Genomic DNA, 20,423 nt, shown 5'->3' on the forward strand with positions numbered 1-20,423 from the left:
TCTTATATAACATAACAAACTAAATTTTTTATGAATATCAGTCTTCCAAAACTCAAAAAATACCAACTAGAAGCACCTTATGTAAAAACCAAGGAAGTTCAAGTTTGCAGTGAAGTTACTTTCTGCAAATTAGAAGAAACATTCAACAGGAAAAGACAAAATATTTGTTCAAAAACAGAGCAATCATACTCTAAAGAAAATATTATGACAAATTAGAAGTTAAAACCCCCAAAACTTTTGACTCTACTCTTGTGAGACCCCACATGGAACACTGCATCCAGCTCTGGGGACCCCAACAGAAGAGGGGCATGGACCTGTTGTAGCAAGTCCAGAGGACGCTACAAAGATGATGTGAGGGCTGGAGCACCTCTCTTATGAAGACAGGCTGAGAGAGTTGGGCTTGTTCAGGCTGTAAACGAGAAGACTCTGGGGAGACCTTAGAGCAGCTTCCAGTACCTAAAAGGGGGCCTACAAGAAATCTTGCAGGCGAGAGACTTTTTACAAGGGCATGTAGTGACAGGACAAGGGGGAATGGCTTTAAACTGAAAATAGGTAGATTTAGATGAGATATTAGAAATAAATTCTTCTGCGTGAGAGTGGTGAGGCACTGCAACAGGTTGCCTTGAGAAGTTGTAGGTATTCCCTCCTTGGAAGTGTTCAAGGCCAGGTCGCACAGGGCTTTGAGCAACCTGGTCTAGTGGAAAGTGTCCCTGCCCATGGCAGAGGGATTGGAAATAGATGATCTTGAGTTTCCATTCCAACCCAAACCATTCTAGAACAACAACTGAAAAAATCCTTAATTTTTTAATTTAAAAGCCCCACAATATACTCCTTTCAAGTAACCTTCATACTACCTAGAGAGCTAGTTGGTAGAAAGAACACTAAAAATTACATGGTCTTTAACAAATAATCTCCAGTTACCATTTCTATATTTATCTACTCTTTGTTTCACTAAGCTTCCATTGCCATGCAATGAACAATACAGGAAGGTCTTGTAGGAACCAGAATTAGATAAAGACACATGGCTCCCTTCTAGCATAATGGTTCCACCTGTATTCTTTTCACTTCTCAGGTCTCTCACTCCCATCTGTCTCCCTTACAAAGGCAAGAAATAAGTATTGCATATCTGAATTTAATGAGAGACTGAAAAAGCAAAACTAGCCAAGAGCAATGTTAACTCTGTTTTGGAACACATTATTAGCATGGGGCAACTGGCCTGCATCGCTACTGAAACTGTTACTCTAAATCCACTAATAAACTGAATAATGTAGCAAATAGAAGCTTAACTTACATTTTAAAAGTTTAAAAATCTGTCTCCTCAATGTGCTGTTAAAATAGCCTTCAAAATCATGCAATAATGAAAAATAAAAATTATTTTTAGTATACATATATTACTACATTGAGATAAGCCAAGATGCCTTAAAAATCAAAGATCGGTAAAGAACAGCACCTACAGTGTCAACTTGTTCATTGAAACTGACAAGAAAACAAAAAAGCAAAGCACTAATTTACAGGTTGATCTCAACGGCAACATCCTGACCTAGACACCAGCAAACTGAATCCATTTCATGTCATGCTGCAGCACAGCTATGAAAAAGCTGTTCTGGCTCATGGTTGAAGGTATGCAGGTGTATCTCAACACAGAAGTTGCATCAAAATTGCAAGGGCTTGATCAAGGTAACACTGCAACAGAGAATCTCACAAACAGTATAACAGAACTGGAATCTGAATTATAAAATTGCTCTATTTCAGGATATTCAGAAACCCAGCAGCAGCATTTTGTACCAGCTGTGGGTGGGGAGCCTTGTAACATGTTCCAATGATTTTTGAGAACAGAAAATCTTAAAAAAAATCCTGCTATATTAGCAAGAAAGGGCAGCTGCAATCTGCAAACACACTGAAGTTAGAATAAGGTATATTTTCCCATCATGATCATGCCATTTAAGAAACCAGGACAAAAAATTCAGGAATGAAACAAAATGCTAGACTAAAATGAAAACCTGGCAACTCTGACATTAATGGCAAAGCTCCAACTAACATTCACAGAGCTGGAGATTCATCCCAGGAATATACGTTTAGATCCTACAAGCAACAGCTTTCCTTAAACTGCCCTGCCTGTATATACTGAAAATACATCTTTAACTTTTGCATTTAGAAGGACAAGCAGCTAGAATAAAATCTGCACAGGCTTCTTAAGGTTGATTTTAAAACACATCTGCATGCAGTGTAAGAGAATGAAATTTAGGTCTGTGGATGAAAGACCTGAACAATTACAAGACCTGAACAGCCAGTACCACAGAATCGTGCAGAACTGGGATGAGATAACATCCTCAGGTTTCGTACCTAGAGTGCACTCCATCAACCTTTATTTTTCCTTCTCCCTGTAACATTCCAGTACAGCTCCACCTGCATATATTAAGAGATGTTTCTGATATTCCATACCTCATCAGTGAGAGAAGGATGAGGAAACAGCCTCTGAAACAGAGCTTTATGTAGACATAACCCTTTTACTTCTGCACTAGCAATAAATGCTAATGCAGTAAGAGACACCCAAATTTCACATCTAAACTGCTAATTGTACACATTTACTGTAAGCAAGTGCAAGGACTTAAGATCATCCTCCAATCAGGCTTCTAAGTTTTACCAACTGCACACTGTCATTTAATAAAACAGGAAAGAGGAAGCAAGTTACATATCATCCTTTTTTAGCTGTAAAAGGAAAGTGGGAAACCTGTAAATACCTAACACACAGGAATGATTATAGAGCACACAGAAAACACACAGAGAAAGAGCTGATGCATTGATTCAGGGTGCAATAATCCCTTTCTAGAAAAGTCACATAAAAATGGCAGGTACCTTTACTGTGTGGTTGGTCTGTTTTAAACAAAGACAAAAGATGCTAGAACCCCCCTTGCTTGTTTTTGTCAAAAAAGAAGTACAAAGTGAAACAAACCAACCTGGAAGTCAGAATCCATCTCCGACCTGGGCATCAGTGATGACCAGTCAGCACTGTCTCCTTCTCTTCTCTTATGGCTACTCAGGACTAATGAATTTTGCCTTGATCAGTTTCTTAACTTTCGTTATGACCCCCATCTCCTGGCTCATCAGTTTTCTTGCAGCCCAGTAAATTGGCAGCTGCTCAGTTCCTTCAGGGGAGAGAAGCGAGAGTCAATTGTAATAATGGGCTGCAATTACTCCTGTGTTGCAGGAACTGAGCTGCTGTTGCTGACTGCTGTCATTTTATCTGCCTTTGAACTTCTTTATGACCCCATGGCAAGGAATTACAGCCCTCAGCTGGAAAACACATCACACCTCTCATCATCACACAACATCCTGCAGAGCCTCTCAAAACAAGTGTCAGACAGGCTGATTGTGAAACAGGAAGCAGTATACAAAGCCATAGTAATTATACCAATGCAACCACCCTGCTTGAAGACCTTTTCAAACCTCACTCTCATACCTTTAACAAAGCTTCGCATAATGGTGTTAGGCTGCAGACATGTATAAGCACGGACAAATGCAGTATAGTGGACACAGACTCCCCTCTGCCTAGCTGCGGAGTATGGAAGCCTGCACAATTTGAGAACATTGGATGGTACAAGACAGAGACAAGAATTTTTCCATAATCAAGATGGAATTATATCCAATAGACAGAATTATTTTTTTTAATAGCCTAACTCACCTTAAAGAAATGGACAGGAGCTGTAATACTCAATTAAATATTAGACATCAGAATCCCCAAAATGATTTGCAAAGTCAATAATTAAAGTGTTTATCTCCATGAGTAAAACACACTCATCAGCTACTGCATTCGCTGGCTCAACATTTTGTTTGTTGTTTTTTTTGTTTCTGTTTTTCCTCCCCAAAGCAACTTTTATTGGAAATACTGCAGAAGTACAACATAAAGTTCAAAAGACAATAAAAAGACAAAAAACAAAACCCCAACCCCCAACCAAGTTGTTTGAAATGCTCAAAACATACTAATGTCACTAGACATCAATTAAAATACAAACCTTCCACCTTCCACTTCCCGAATCATTGTTTTCCCTCTGTTATTAACCTCAATATATTTTCCTTCTCAACCACTGCCCTGGCCTGTTCGCGTGGTCCTCCAGCTGCACACTGCCAATTGTTTTGGCAACCTTCCACCTAAAGTGAAGGTAACTAAGTTTGATTTTTGCTACATTAAGCGGACATAGCATTTTTCAAATGTTTCTTTAGAAGTGTTAGATATCAATAAATTATTCTGGTGGACCTCTGGGGGAGGTGTGACCCACATATTGAGATGGAAATAACTTCTGAGTGAAGTTTTCTGGAAGTATCTGTAAGGTTGATTTTTAATGAATGAGTTTTAAAACATGTCATCTCTAAGATGATACTATTTTGCATGCAAAATATTTAAGAAGAAGAATTTCATTTAATAACAATGACACTGAAGTATTTCATGAGGCAATAATTCAGTTTGAGTTGATTAAGTTCAAATTTGTTGGCCTAGCAATTTGTTAACCAGGGACAGAAATTATTGCTGAAAAAGCACACTGGGGTGTTCCCCACATCCTTACAATGAAGTAAATCATAAATTCCCTTCCTTCTGCTGTAAGGATGGTGCATTAATTTAGAATAAAGTCTGTAGATATAAGACAGTGGAGTAAAGAAAATAATGCTTTGTTATTATCTGAATGATGCCATACAGCTCCAAACAACAGAGAAGCCATCACAAATGAAAAACAATTTATTTAAGGTCTAAAAGATTAAAATGTCACTTAAGCTACAATGATACTAACATTCTTAGTATTTTAAGGATCTTTACAATGCTAATTTAAATCATCCAATTCGCATAACTGATGAAAATTCAAGTGGCCTGATTATTTTAGTAGTCCAATAGGAACTCCAGCCTGCTCTCTCTCCACTGCCAGCAAAGATACTGGTCACATTTGCCATGCTCACCGTGTAGACTACAGCTCTGGAGCAAGCATCCACTGTTTGAGTAACTGTATGTAACAAAAAAGGGGGAGGGTGTGTGTGAATGAAAGGGTATGAAACAAAAAAAAAAAGGGGGGGATGGTGAGTACAAATTCTGGGCATCTTAAACTCCAATGGTCCATACTCTGATGAACTCCAACAGAGATTGAAGTGAGACCACCCAATCTTGAAAATCATCATGAAGTAACAACAAAAATGCATGAATGCCAAAACAGTTTTCAACAACTGCACTTTTCCTTCTTGTTCAGCTCCTGTGAGCTAAACGCCTCATGATCAATCACCCGCTTTTAAATGCTCAGGGTTCTAGACATTACTGTGTCAGTTACAAGGCACATTAATGAATTCCAGGCACACTCTTTGGTCTCCTGCTGGTGCATGCTAATCCATTTTATTTAGTATTGCAACCAAGGAGAACATTTTAATCATCATAATGTGAGTGCCAGTGCTCATCCAATCATACTCATCATAGATCTGATAGAATTCTAAGGTCTTGAAGAATTTGCTTTTCCACTTCAGACTGGACGAAAGTATAGTCTCACCTCTCTGCTAAAGTTTAGCTTTCACAAAATAATATCCATACAACTTAGCTCTTTATCATAAAAGCAATGTACCACAAAAAAAAAAAAAAATCCTTTTGTGACAGTACTTGCTGAGTTCAGCTACATCAATTAAAGATCATATTCATAAACTGCATTTAGTTAACTTAGTTGCAACACATTTCAAAAATGGTAAGTCAATAACAGAAGTTATGCTAAATAATCAAAAATTTGCAACGGCATATCGCAGTATGTTTAATTAGAAAATGGAATTCACATACACTAACAGAAGTTCATACCTCTCTTTAATTTTGTGGAATGAACACTTCAGTGAGGATATGTTGCCTACACTGCCTCAGAAGGGCTCTGCTCTTCACTGTTGTAACGGCTGTGTAACTTTACAAAAGTACTAATATTTCAGCTATGTTAATTAGTTTAATACCTGAAGTAAAGGATGCAGACTGAGGAAAAAAAAGTGATCAGTGTCACCATTGGTATGTTTAAAGTTACTTCTGAACCAAACATGGCAACTGCACATAACAGGTGGACAGGAAATACGTGGTTTACACTGCCCTCAATTTAAAGCAGAAAAAGCAAATCAAAGCTATGAAGTAGATTTTCAGCATGTCTCCTGTGAGAACCAATTACAACTAAACAAGAATCAGCAACGTGCAAAATAACATTCTAGCTGCATTTAACTCCACAGTATATTGAGCTATTGAAAGAAGAGAGATCTAAGTATTCTTGAAAAATACTTCCTTTTTTTTTTCCAGTTCCATTGTTATCTCCAGCCTTCTTATTGCACACACAAAAAGAAGAAAATGTGCCATTATTTAACTGTATATATATACATAGATATGCACATGTACCAATTATATAATCTTTCAGGTTCATTAAATGCAGAAATAACTCAGTGTGATTTAAAGTAAATAAAGGCAGACCTGGTCTACCATTATACATGAAAGTACACACAATGCTTCTGTGCTTCCTATATGCAGGCCTTTTGAGCCAATAGACTATTTTACCATGGGATTCAAAGTCAAGCTATAGGTTCTTCAATGTAAGTAACGCATATAGTGATAGATAACGTTCTGAGGTTCTCTTAAAGGAAAACAGATTTCCCCAGTACTGCATTAGTACTGTTATAACAAGCAGATCTAAAACCTTCTTCCAGTCTTTACGCATGTACCGTGCTACTCTAAAATATTTCTTCTTCATAATATTCAAACAAATCCTACTTTTCTTCACTGTTAATTTTCACATGTATTAGTCATCCAGAAAGCTTAACTGCACATTACTGAGCAGCTGATAACTTTGCCATTTTCCTTCTTCATTCCCCTACCTTCCACCTCAAACGAAATTAATCACGAAGCTTTCGATCACTGTGGAAGCATTAGGCTTTCTACTGTGTTTTGCGATTGCTTTAGGTGTACTTACATCTTAACAGCATAAAAGCAAATGAACAAGAAAACTAAAATCCTCGTGGAACCAAAGTTTAACTGCACATAGAAGAGCTTAACATTAACTTGTTATTTTTTCTTTAACAGAATTCCTCTTTATGCCTGTCTCCATGTTCTCTAATATTACCTTCAACAATCTAGAACATCCCACAAAATTCTTTTTAAATGTAAAATGTAGATCCTCCCTGTAAAGGTGGGAACTAACACATTTTTCTTGTCTGATTCAACCACCTTATTTTAACAGCATATTCTTTTTAATAACCATTTTATCCTTTTTTGGAGTAGGGGCACAAACAGTTTAAAACTGAAGAAGCAATAGTCAGAACAAAAGCAAAACTTTCCCGCATTCAACATAATTTCCTGTAATCATTCATTTTCTATTGCACAACTAACAAAAAAAGAAGGTTTTAAGCTTTTTCACAGAATTTAAGTTACTTCCTGCTTTAGTTGTTTCTGATGTCATGCACAGCAATTGACCACTGCCATGGTTTTGAGCGTGGAAGATAGGAATGAATTTATTGCTAATGAACTGCTCAAAAATTAGGAATATGACCTAAATGTATCATCCCAGCTACATCCTGATGCAAACAACCGTATTTAAAAGAGGCTGGATCATTTGCTTCCACTTCAAGTCACCAATGTATCAGTATATTTGATTTTAAATCACTTGATATTAATCTTCCCCCCTCCAATATATTCAGTATATTTTGGGGTTGTTTTGTTTTAACATCTTGCTACAGATCTGTATCATTCTTAAGTACAGAGTAAATCCTGAATGAATCACACAAGGACAGAGGAGGACAAATGTTCATTTGTTTTTTCTGTCACCTCCATCTATTTAAGGCATTCCAGGACAGGCTCATTCATAATTGTAAACATCTTTGATTATGGTCTGCACCAGCAATTAAGGAGAGCACTCTTTCTTTAGAGAGCATCTTTACAGAGCTTCCCAGTTATTATTACAAAATACCATCACAAAATCTCCAAAAGGACACATGCTTGGGGTGGGGGGCGAATGAGTGTGGGGGACAAGGGGAACACAACAACACAGAAAGCACTGTTTCTTGCTTTCTCATTCTCAATAATTCAAGTAATTCCACCTTCCACCCCAGTGCACACCAGGCACTCCTCTCACCACCTATCAACTCTCTGAAAGGCCCATTCCTCCTCTTGCCCTCTTTTGTTGCCTTCAGTCCCCTAGCTTTTTCCCTACCTTTCTTTCCAAAAACATCAGTTGCTTTACTCAGTGTTACTCATTAGATCTCACAATCTTTAAGCAACTATGTTGCTTTCTATCCAACCTACATTCAACTCCTCTATCCAACTCTTTCAGATTACTGTTACCATCACCCTGGACTCATTTAATGCTCACAAATATTATCACAATGATACAACAGAGAATCTAAATACAACAGGGTTTTTTTCATGATGCTTTAGCATGACAAACAATCACTGCTACTCATCTTCAGGACTTCATTTACCCACTCTTCTCTGTTCACCTTCCATTGTTAGACACTTTCCACTGTACTTAATAGATCCTCTACTTAATTTTTTTTAAGGACTCCTTTTTCTCATCCATCATGTTCATGATTATTAATCAGGATTACATTTTCTCCAAGGAAAAAGAGAACATTTCCTAATGAACAATTCCATTGCATAGAATGATGATAAATTCTTATCACTATATACCAAAAAAGTCACAGACTTCTATGTCTACCCATGAATCCCAAACACATGGCCTCTGGCACTGTATTTCACAGATACATAGAATGGTTTGGGTTGGAAAGGACCTTTAAAGATCATCCAGTCCAACCTCCCTGCTGTGGACAGGGACATCTTCCACTACACCATGCTGCTCAAAGCACTCCCCTGTAAGCCTGTGTTTCTTCGCAGAGATAAGAACACACCTCTGCTCTTATGCACACAGACATACACACATACCCCCCTCCACTTCCCACTGACATTCACATCCCTTCCTCTGTTTCAGAACACCAGCCTCAAGCATCATCATTGTCCTTCCATCTATCCCCTTATCTGTTCTCTGCATTATCAGACCGTTTGCCATCTTCTACCTGTTGAATATAATTTCCTGTATCTACCTCGTTTGACATTGTCCAGTTTTGCTTTAAGTGCACCATTAGCATTAGAGAGGAAATGAAAATTACTAGGCACTCTCTTACTGGCTCACTCAACATGAATAAACATTTCCATCTGCCACAGAGCAAATAATTTCAATCTTTGATAAAACAAAAAACCCTCTGAAATCACTAAGAGCATTGAGCCAAAATGAAGTAAGAGGTTTTCGGTAAGAAATGGGTACTATTGCTTGCACATTAAGAGAGAATACTCATCACTATTCCAGTTTTAACTTGGAGTCATGCATGGAGGAAAAAAGTCACAAATAATTATAGCACACAGCCATACATACCATTCCCCAGTCTCTGTACTTGGCAAAGTTTCCTCAAATATCCCACGTAAATACAGCTGTTTCAGAACCACCCAGAGAAGTAACAAAGAGGATCCTAAATTCTCTCTATCAAAGCTAAATTCTAGTGTGAACACTGTGACGCCCAGCTCCCCTCCTCCCTTCCCCCCCAACTTCAGGGTGTGCTTAAGATTCACTGGTATCTAATGCCTAATGAAGGGGGTACAGTCTAGCAGGGCTGGCAAGCATCTGTCAGAGCCCTACTGATGGTCACAAAGGAGAGGTTATCACTGGCACCACCACAACAGACTGACATTTCAAGTCAATCTTTGAGCTGTCATGAAGGACCAGATGACATGTTTTTACTTAAGCATGAATGATTTTGAAGTAGAAATGGGAATTTCAGCAAGTTGCAGGTTGAACAAATTGATTCTGTACGATCTATTTTTTACTTCTGCTCCAGAGAGGAAGTTTAAGAAACTCACACTACATGAAGAGTCACAAGAAATTGATGGTTTCATACTAGCACTATATCACTGCCAGAAGCTCAAGCTAAACCAATCACTTTTTAACTAGAAATGGGCCCAAGACATGATGTTCTGATCTCAATCTGAACTTCATGAAGTTCATGGTGGTTATGTTAGGATTTGGCATTTGGCTTACGATCTTCTCCACTTTTAACAATGAAGAAAAATCTTTTACAGTAACAGTGGACTCTGCTCTATCGAGTTTAATCGAAATCAATAAATCAGCTTGATCCGATCTCATTTCAACACTGCAAGAAGTCTAAATAGTTGTCTTTTAGCACTGTAGTTATAATAAACCCCTCTAAGTCTCTCTGGGAGTCATTCTAGTATGGATGTGAATTCCAATATGAACAGGGTTTGAGGACATCCCTGGACATATTTGCCTGGTAATTGCTGGCTGAAGCGCAAACTTGAGACAGGGAAAGAACAACAGAGCCCTCTAATGGATTAATGCTGTATTACTGGGGGTTTTTTTCAGTGCTGCAGTAAATTAATTCGGTTTTCAACTTGAAAATAGAACACGAGGTACAGAGAGAAGAATTACAGACTATTACAGACTATGAAAGCTTAAAGACTGAACCTATTTTTATTGCTTCCCAAATAGCCAGAAATCACAAAAAGACATTTTTGAAATGGAGGACCATTTGATATTTTTGGTTGTAAGTAAATAAACTTTGGGAAGAAGCTGGTTTTGCACCATTGTTTGTAATATACACACAGAAAGAGCTGACAGGCTGGCCACATGTCGAATATTCATTCTGTTTCATGGCTTGATTTTGGTTTGCCTTCTGCTGCACTGCAGTCAGTGATCTCTGCAGAGCACTCAGGTAATAGGAGGGAGTAAATATCTAGCAAAAAGGCTGTATAAGGGTTTGCTTTCATGATCAGCTATGGCAAATATGAAATTAATGACGTTGAAGTGGCAAAGTAGATATAACCTACCATACAGCCACACAAGCAATAGAAGCAACACACACATGCACACACAGAATAATAATTTTTCAAAAATCTGTAAGAAAGTAAATTGATGTGGGGGAGCAGTCTTCGATTATTTTAGTCATAACAGATCAATCAAGAACCCTTCAACAATGAATGGCTGTGTAACAGTTTTGTATCAACATACAGCATCAGAAAAAGTGACTCAGTGTAGTGGGCAGAGCTGGGAGTGCCCCATATCAACAGAGAAAGATCAAAGCACTACTTGAGGCAAGAAAGATGCTCCCAATAGTTACATGCTGTTTTACTAACAGAAGGAAGAAAGCAAAAATTGGATGCTTGGTACTGAGACTCAAAAGGGACATTTCACTCTGGAAGAGAAATTCCTTTACAAGTATGTATACCTCATTAAAGTACCCTTAATCAAGAAGCTCAGAACATCCATAAGGGATCACTCAAAAGCATTCAGGGGCATGAGACAAATACAGTATTGATTCTGAGAAGCTAGAAGTGGCTTATTACAGTGAACATCCACAAATAGAGGACTCTCATAGATGAGAATACAATCCAGGGATTCTCACTAATTAAATACCCGCAAACCCCATGACAGAACAGTAACACTGATCATTGCAGCACAGCGTGGGTCATCCCACAGGCAGAGACTGTAAAGTAAGGTGGTCAACTTGTTTCTACTGGAACGATGCAAGAGAACGTCAATGAAGTGCAGGGTCTTGGGGCAGGGCGGGAGGAAGGACATTTGCATTTTGGTTTTGTCCGTCCTTAAAGACCTCTAGCTATAAAGTTTACTTAAATAAACAAACTGGCAGGTCAGCTATTCATTACAATAATCAAGACTGAGGATTTCAGTTTAGCTAAAGAGTACCATGCTCGACTACGAACACAGATATCTCTCCATGGTGCTCATTCAACAAAACACATGCTGCAGGCTTAAATTCATATGGCATGTAGCCAATACCCTTTTGGTAAAACATCACGTCTAAATCATTTGCGGAGTTCTGTTATAGCTACAGAATACTATGGATCCATAAACTCTGCATCACATTTGTGGTGGGTTGACCCTGATGAGATCACAGGTGCTCACCAAAGCTGCTCTGTCACTCCCCTCCTCAGCTATACAAGGGAGAGAAAACATAATGAAAGGCTCATGGGTCAAGATAAGGACAAGGAGAAATCCCTCACCAGTTACTGTCATGGGCAAAACAGACTCGACTTGGGGAAAATTAGTTTAATTCATTACCAATCAAATCAGAGTAGGATAATGAGAAGTAAAACCAAATCCTAAAAATGCCTTCCCCCCACCTCTCCCTTCTTCCCAAGCTTAAATTTACTCCAAATTTTCTCCGCCTCCTCTCCCAACAGCGGCACAGGGGAACAGGGAATAGCAGTTGTGGTCAGTTCATCTCACATTGTTTCTGCTGCTCCCTCCTTCTCAGGTGAGGACTCCTCGCACTCTTCCCCTGCTCCAGCGTGGGGTTCCTCCTACAGAAGACAGTCTTTCACAAACTCCTCCAGTGTGGGTCCTTTCCACAGGCTGCAGTTCTTCACGAACTGCTTCAGTGTGGGTCCCTTCCATGGGGCGCAGTCCTTCAGGAACGGACTGCTCCAGCCTGGGTCCCTTCCATGGGGTGCAGTCCTTCAGGAATAGACTGCTCCAGCCTGAGTCCCTTCCATGGTCTGCAGGGGAATCTCTGCAACTGAGCCTGGAGCACCTCCTACCCCTCCCCCTTCTGCACTGACCTTGGTGTCTGTAGAGCTGTTTCTCTCACACATTCACCTTGCACAGGTTTGGGGGTTTTTCCCTTCTTACAGAGGTGCTACCACTGCGGATGATGGTCTCAGCCTTGGCCAGTGGCAGGTCTGTCTTAGAGGCAGCTGATACTGGCTCTGTTGGACATGGGGAAAGCTTCTGGCACCTTCTTACAGAAGCCACCCCTGCAGCCCTGCCCACTACCAAAACCTTGCCACACGAACCAAATGAAACGTTTTTTATTAGTTGACTGTTGACTGACCTCAAAAAATGTACCCAACAAGTAAAACTTACTGTGCTCAAAGGAAGGGGAAAAAAGAAAAAAAAAAAAAAAAAAGCCTTTCTCAGCCTCAAATTTCCTGCCATACCCTGGGAAAGAATAGTAAGATCTCACATTCAACATTATGTGGTCCCTCAAGCCCATCTAAATAATTTCACACTTGAGAGGATAACAGGAGATGAAGTGAGATCAACTCCAAAATGACAAGTCTGAAAGACCATTCACATCTGAAACAGGAGTTTGCCTGTACAGGAATTTGAAAATGAGAACAAGGCACAAGCACCTAACAACACCTCCACCAAATGCCCTCCCAGTTTCCAGCTACTTGTGGGTCACTGATTTCCTCACACAGAAATAATACCTACCATTTCATGTCCTGCAATAGATTTGTCTTTCGCTAGTTCACACAGTCATTCATTGGATACAATTATCCTCATTTATCCCCCCTCTACAGTGTACTAAACAGTTCCACAGTTAACTGCTTTTTATTATAACATAGTCATGACCAAAACAAAACAGAAAGCCCTAGATTTTGGAAGCTAAAATGACAGGCCTACATCATGTTTTTTAATATGGATTTGTTTAAAATACTACAGTGCACTCAGAGACTGGCCAATCTAGGTTCTTGAAAACACAAAGAACATCAGTTTGGAACATTTAGCTGAAGTATTACTTAAATACCACAATCTACTTCTGTACAGTACACTTTCCACACCACTGTGTTATAGGACAGTTAAACCAGTGCACAAAACAAGCTTTCTGATTTAGTAGAGTGCTTACAGCACAGATTTTCAGAGTCAATTAATCCCAGCCCTGACTCTAACCTGTTGTGACACTTGGAGCTTTTCACTTCACCTCACTATATATTCAGGTTTTTTCCATTGTACAATAGACATAATGATACTTTGCCTGCTTTTTGAAGTCTTCTGAGAATTGGCAGCAATAAAGTACTACACAGAGATATGTATTTATACTGAAATACACCTATTCACAAAGAGCCACCAATTTCCAACTCACTACTTAAACCATCTTTATAAGCATTCACAAAAGGCATATGAAAAATTTACCTGCTCATTTTTGCAGATCCACACAGTACTCCCCTGAAGTAGAATAAAGATTTTGGCTTTGTATCCTTTCAGCTCAAGATACCCGCTTTTCTCAGGGGCAACAGAAGTTCGAGACTGAGAGCTGTTATCATACTGTGATTTCAAGGCACTGAGCATCGTATTAACCCAGTCATTTCTTTCTTCTAAAGAAGAAAAAAAAGGACAGACATACGGTTAAGCAGCAGCTCCATTCTTCCTACATATTGTTTTCTTGTTCTTCCTACTATGCTATGCTGGTTGATGGTATAGCTGTATCACATCAGAGAAAACATGCACCCTGAAAAGTAGGGTGTAAAATAAAAATAACATCAAAGTCTATATCAGTGGAGATGTTAGGAAAGACAGACATTCAATTAACTCCCAACAATCAACACACAAATTGTAAGTCATACAAACTGATGGTCAAGGTTCTTAAAATCATGACTACTAGTTCTAAGATGCTTAATTCCAGACTGCTTAAAGAATGAAGTAGTAGACAGATGGCATGTTCACCTTCTGGAAGCCAAATCAATGGGAAAGAACTACAGGAATTATGAAAGCAAAAACCAGGGAGCCTGAATATCACCCATCACTGAAGAGGCAAGCCATCGCCAATGCTATTCTATGTTTCACCATGCTTTTAAGCAAAAACATTCGGCAAGTTACAATCTATTCCATTAAGGTGTAGTGGTTAACCACCATATTGCCAAGGGTACTGAGTAATCAAGAAAATGCATGTTTGAGTATCTTTGCATGCATTATTAATTTAACATCTTACAAATACACGAACACAAGAAGGTGAAGTAATAAAGTTCCAGTCTCATTCACTATGTTCAGATATTTCATCGGACTGAGATCAATATACTTTAATGCTGAATACTCTGAATGAATTAAGTCGTGCCCCATGCAGTTGGAACATCATGAATATTTGAACTCTTTGCTCTGAAAGATTCAGGTCGTAAAATATAGTGAGGGGGTACAGGGAGGGAAGGGAAGTTCTATCCACAGTATATATAAATATGACACAATCAGTGCCAAAAACTGCAATGAGCACTGTTACAACTGTAATATGCTTACTCCATACATGTCATGTGTGCAACCAAAAAAACAAAGAAGGAACAAATATACAAATTTAAGCATCAGAAAATAGTTTGAAGATGAAGAAGATAGCAGCCTGACAGACTAGCACTAGACAGACTAGGGAAGGTCATTCAAGTGCTCCTCTTAGAAGTTTTGTTTTCATACACACCCGTTTAAAGTACTTCAAAAAGATCACTGGAATGCTTCAGTATAGTTGAGGGCAACAAATTACTTTAAAAGTTTGATGATTTGGTTTGGGGTTTTTTTTAATGGATTTTCACTCCAGTTACAGAAAATCATGCTGCGTCTGAGCAGATTATGCTCTAAATCATCGCTGTCCTCAAACTACTTAAATTTTTACCCCACTGCTGCCCCTAAACTTTCAAATGCATTACACAGAGTTTTTCCCTCTAGATATTTAAATCAATCAAAAAATAATGTATTTTTGATATACCAAAAAATAAGGCAGAGCGCTGAAAGCAAATAAAAGGAGCGCTATAATCCACTGACTGCAGACCAACACTGGTACCAAGGGACACAGGTCAATGAAGACAGTAATATCATTCTTTATTTTGTTACTCTAGGAGAAAGAAATGAAAATTAAGAACTAAGATTCACAGGATGAAGTATGTATTAAAGTCTCAATTTCAGAATCTTTGAAAAGAAGTTAATTACCACTCAAATAGTCCCAGAAAAATTCCCAACCACAAATCCAAAAAAGGAATATCATCAAGTAACAGTTTGTGCACATAACTGAAAGCAAGCTGGGTTATCTACATAATTTACTACGAACACATCATCCAGCTCTGGCTATAGTAAGGACCAAATTACTCGTACAGCACACATTTCTAACCTTAAGCGAGCAGCTTTACAGACAGGCCACTGTGTCCAAAGATGCTTATATATTAAGTGAAAATTCAATTTCATGTATAACAAGTGGCTGCTCTGAATACATTTTATAAGTCAGTATAAGTTGTTAACATTTTTATGGTGTTCAAAGGCAATGGTCCATAAAGCAAATTATGGCCCTACAAAATGTATTGCACTAAGATAGTTATGTTCCAATTTGTAAAAGAAGTAAACAAATCGATTTGGAAGAGAAAGGCAAAAATAATAAAAATAGACATACTTAAGCCCAGCTAAGAACACAAAATTGCCTGAAATTATTTGAACCAAACCTGATAAGCAGGATTTGTTCACTAATGCTGAACTCCTGTTACAGCCTGCAGCGAATGTTTACAACCAAGCTCTAACCCATAAAAATGGGATTTGATAATGGAAATGCTCAGACCCTTAGCTATAATGTGTCTGGCATGTACTGCTGTAAATACATATTGCGTATCTTTTTTTTTTCTAGGTATTCAATTTTGATTGCTTCCACAAATAAGTCATACATGCACTGATATTGATTCCACACATCACAGCTGTAGGTTGATAAAGCATGACATTAGAAGACACACTAACTTCCCTACTACAATTTATATTTGTATTCTCTACCAACACACGGCTGAAAATACTGTATAAGGCAGTAAATAAAGACACAAAAAAAAAAAACAGGTTTCCTTTGATCACAGCATCACATTCCAGCCACCAACTTCATTGTTGCTCTTTGTCAATTTTATATCAAGTGGTGACTCGGAGCAGACGGCTGAGAGCACACAAGCTGCAAGAGCTGCCAGTGAGGCTTGAGGAACGTCCAGACAAATCCATCTTTGGGAAGGATGGGGGAGGAGGCAGAAGAGTTGAAAAACAGTATTCTTATTCTAATATTTTTAAAAGCTATTCCCTGACAATTTCAGTTGTTCTTACAAAGTTTACGGTTATCTCCAGTTTCACTTCATGAGCCCAAAACAGCTGGATTCCAGAAATACCTCCAGCAATATAACAAGTTATATTTTACAAACGTAATTTATCAGCAGTGATTATATGGCTTTTTGGCAATCATTGGAATCACACATGTTCTACTTACCTTCTTTATCCACACGGAAGACAAAAGTCCTATGGGATGTGACAATTTCAAATTTATTCTCCCCGTGAACTCTTACTGTTGCTATAGCAGAGAGCAGTATGATTCCCTTTGAGAACACTTCCTATAATAAAAATGCAACAGAAAGAGTTAATAACTCTCATGGAACATTACAAGTCTCTCAGGTAATACTACTTGCCTCGATGTTTAGCAAGTTCACATAACACAGGCTGTGCTCCTAGAAGTTCACCATGCTATTAATAAAACTGCACCAGTAAGTAAACCACTACCTACACATCACCAACTTCTCTGTTACGGCTCTATGCACATCTATTGCCTTCTAACAGAGTCAAATGCCATGGTGAGATAGAATGCATATACTTGAGAAAATACTTCATAAATTGTCTCATAGCACTAATACCACAGCATATCATGCTCTCTTAAATTTACAATTTTATGTCAAAGTAAACTGCACAGACTACCTCACAGACCATAATTAAAATAAAAAAAAAAAAAAAGAAAAGAAAAAATAAAGATGTAATTTTACTTATGAAATAGAATCAGACAAGGGAAAAACTTGTGCCTTCTCCAGGCAGAAAATTCCAAAGAATTCTGATTCTTCCCCACTCCAGTGGCTAGCCAATAAAGAAAAAGGTAAATGCACTGATTTTACCCCTAATTTTGAACTCAAAGGGGTCTCTCGACTCTGGAAAAATCTACTGCCCTGTCATTACTAACAAGTATCCTCAAGCTTGGATCAGGTATGTACTTTTCTACTACGTGAGGTAGGAGGATCCCAGTATTTGCCAATTTCCAACTAGGAATCGCGACAACTAAACACAAAAGCAAAACAGGAAAAAGGAATTGCTACAAGTACTTTCTCTACCATAACTTGTCTTTAAGTTAATTTACCTAAGTATTCCCAGGGGGTAGGGGTCAGGTGGGATGTAGTGCTCATCAGACATGCAACACGTCAGAAACATTTCTGTAGAATTCCTGGATTCCAGAGTTAATGCTGCTGATCCTGTCCCCACTATGCTTTGATCAATTGGTTTTCTGACAAAGACAATCCAGATATGCTGCTAAGATTTATGCTCCGATGCAGTAATAGCCCAACAGTCAGCTCCCCATAAAGAATTTGTACTGCAGTAACTCTCCTTCTGGAGTATAAATGATTACAATAGACTTTATACTAGGACTTAAGGAACCACTGTGAATGCTAAGCATGAAGGATACACGGGATCTTTTTTGTTGTTGTTGTTGTTTACTGAATTTAACACACCACTGATTTTCACCAAATTCACTCTTACGTTGTTTCACTTCTAGCTACTAACATACATCAGTTAATGCAGTTTAGCAAATACATAAATAAAGTATCGAAATACAGCAGTAGTGAACATGTTACTATAATTACGCACAAGAACTACTCAGTCACTCAGAATGATCTTAACATTGCACATCTATTTTTATTATGGCTATACTTGTTAGAAGAGAGATTTTAACATATTTGTTAATAAGGTTAGATATTATGCCAACTACCAATCCTTCACAATAGCAAAGCAAACATTACATATGCTGTTTCTAAAGGTGTTCAGATATAATTATATTATGGTGTTTGCAGGCATCTACTGGCAGTATTTGGTACTGTAAGAGAGTAATTCAGACTATTGGCAGACACAGCTATTTTATTTTACTTGCTTAAAAAAAACCCAAAACCAAACTCAGTTTCCTTTTAAGCTAAGCACAGTTTTGGTTTTGCTATGTAAACAATCGTCCCTTTTAAAGCTTCATTTTCCAAGGCATACTTATTTTCAAATATGGTTTAAACCACAATAATTTCTCAACCTTTTTTCTGCAGCAGCTTCTCTTTCCCATGCAAGAAATAATGACTACTATTACAAAGCTCTTGTTGATCAAGATACAATTTCTCTGTTTGAAATACTCCAGACTAGAAATTAAGTGAATTATTTAAGAATATAGAAAACAAAAACACACACACAGAGCCAAGAACCTGACTGATACTGCTTCTGTTACTGAGAGGTATACACTAGTTTTAGGGCTCCTAAAAAAATTCTCTAACATAACTTCCTAAGGGGGAAAGAAAAATGGATTTTTGATATCAGCTGCTGCAATGAAAACTTTTATTTTCAAATACAGCCCAATGTCACTCCTTGACAGTAGTGCTTCAGAGTTGGGATAAAAGATCCTGGAAAACACCATTTTGCACTGCTTTGGCTTTCCTTCCACAACAGATTGCTTATGACCTATTTCAAGAATGACAATGATCCACCTGTTTTCACAGTGAATTTTGCTCTTTGTTATGTTAACATACAAAATAACACAACAAAATACTTAAGTTCTCTACATGAAATGGCAAGACATTTTCCTAAATCACTAATATATTTTGTGAATTGTAAATCTTAGAGACCCTAAGATTATTTTCACTTTAAAATTTCAACATAACCAGCAGGTTTTGCCTTACTATAAAGTGCATGTTAGAGCACCAGAGTTCTGCCAAAAGTAGGAAGAAATTCAAAACAAAAACTGTGCATATTGAAAGAATTCTCAAATTCTACCTTCCCCTCTTCAGTTTGCTCTCACTTCAGTTAACCACATTCTGTTAAGACAAAACCACACAGGATGTTGCTCTGACCACGTAAATCTGCTCTGGACCATGTACATAGAAATGAGCAGCATCACAGATTCAAACAAAAACTGCTCCTAGATCAGATGCTGTTTGTAGAAAACTAAGTATTTTTTCATATATTCAGATACAAAGTCTCTATTAATTAGAAGCTGATGCACAACTAGGTCAAGTTAGAGAAATATTTAGAAAATTAAGGTTTAAATAATTCAGAGATGCATTTAGATGGTATCAGTACACATTTTCAGGAATGCTGCTCTCTGTGCCTTCCCTGCCCATCCTCCACTTGTTTCGCTCTTAGTTAGCTATGTAGCACACTTCCTCTTCTTGAGAACCTCACTCCTCTCAAGTTCCTAATTTGAATGATAGAGCTATTTAATAGGTAGTGTTTCTGGTTAAAATAAACAGTTTCATTCCACCAAGTCTACCCTTCCCTGTTTGCAATAATCAGAAAAATACCTGAGTATGGAGTTAATTTCCTTTTGAGAACTACTTTTAATTGATACGTGAAACCAAACATGTAACATGATTGTCTCTGTATGAACGTCCTTGGACAAACACATCAGAATAGACAGAACTTGCCATTAAGATCTAAAGTTAAAACAACAACTTCCCCATTTAAATATATACATATAGCCAGCCATGTAGCTAGGAGGAGGTACCCACTGCCTTACAATGAACTGTGTAACTATCCCTGTCTTTTACCAGAATCAGCTCCTGAGTTGCATGGAGG

At 38.1% G+C, this 20,423-nt stretch overlaps 1 protein-coding gene across 3 annotated transcripts in view; it reads right to left on the bottom strand.

Annotated features, from left to right (window-relative positions):
• Positions 1 to 20,423, bottom strand: part of ARAP2 (ArfGAP with RhoGAP domain, ankyrin repeat and PH domain 2) — a 116,862-nt gene that overhangs the window by 77,077 nt on the left and 19,362 nt on the right. For all 3 annotated transcript variants that reach the window (XM_030492574.1, XM_030492573.1, XM_030492575.1), the window contains 2 exons: positions 17,050 to 17,170; positions 13,983 to 14,164 (listed from right to left, as the gene is read on the bottom strand). In XM_030492574.1, coding sequence (XP_030348434.1) covers positions 13,983 to 14,164; positions 17,050 to 17,170 — 303 coding nt within the window. The remainder of the gene's footprint in view (positions 1 to 13,982; positions 14,165 to 17,049; positions 17,171 to 20,423) is intronic.

Source organism: Strigops habroptila, chromosome 7 (genome assembly GCF_004027225.2).
Source record: "Strigops habroptila isolate Jane chromosome 7, bStrHab1.2.pri, whole genome shotgun sequence".
Lineage (NCBI taxonomy): Eukaryota > Metazoa > Chordata > Aves > Psittaciformes > Psittacidae > Strigops > Strigops habroptila.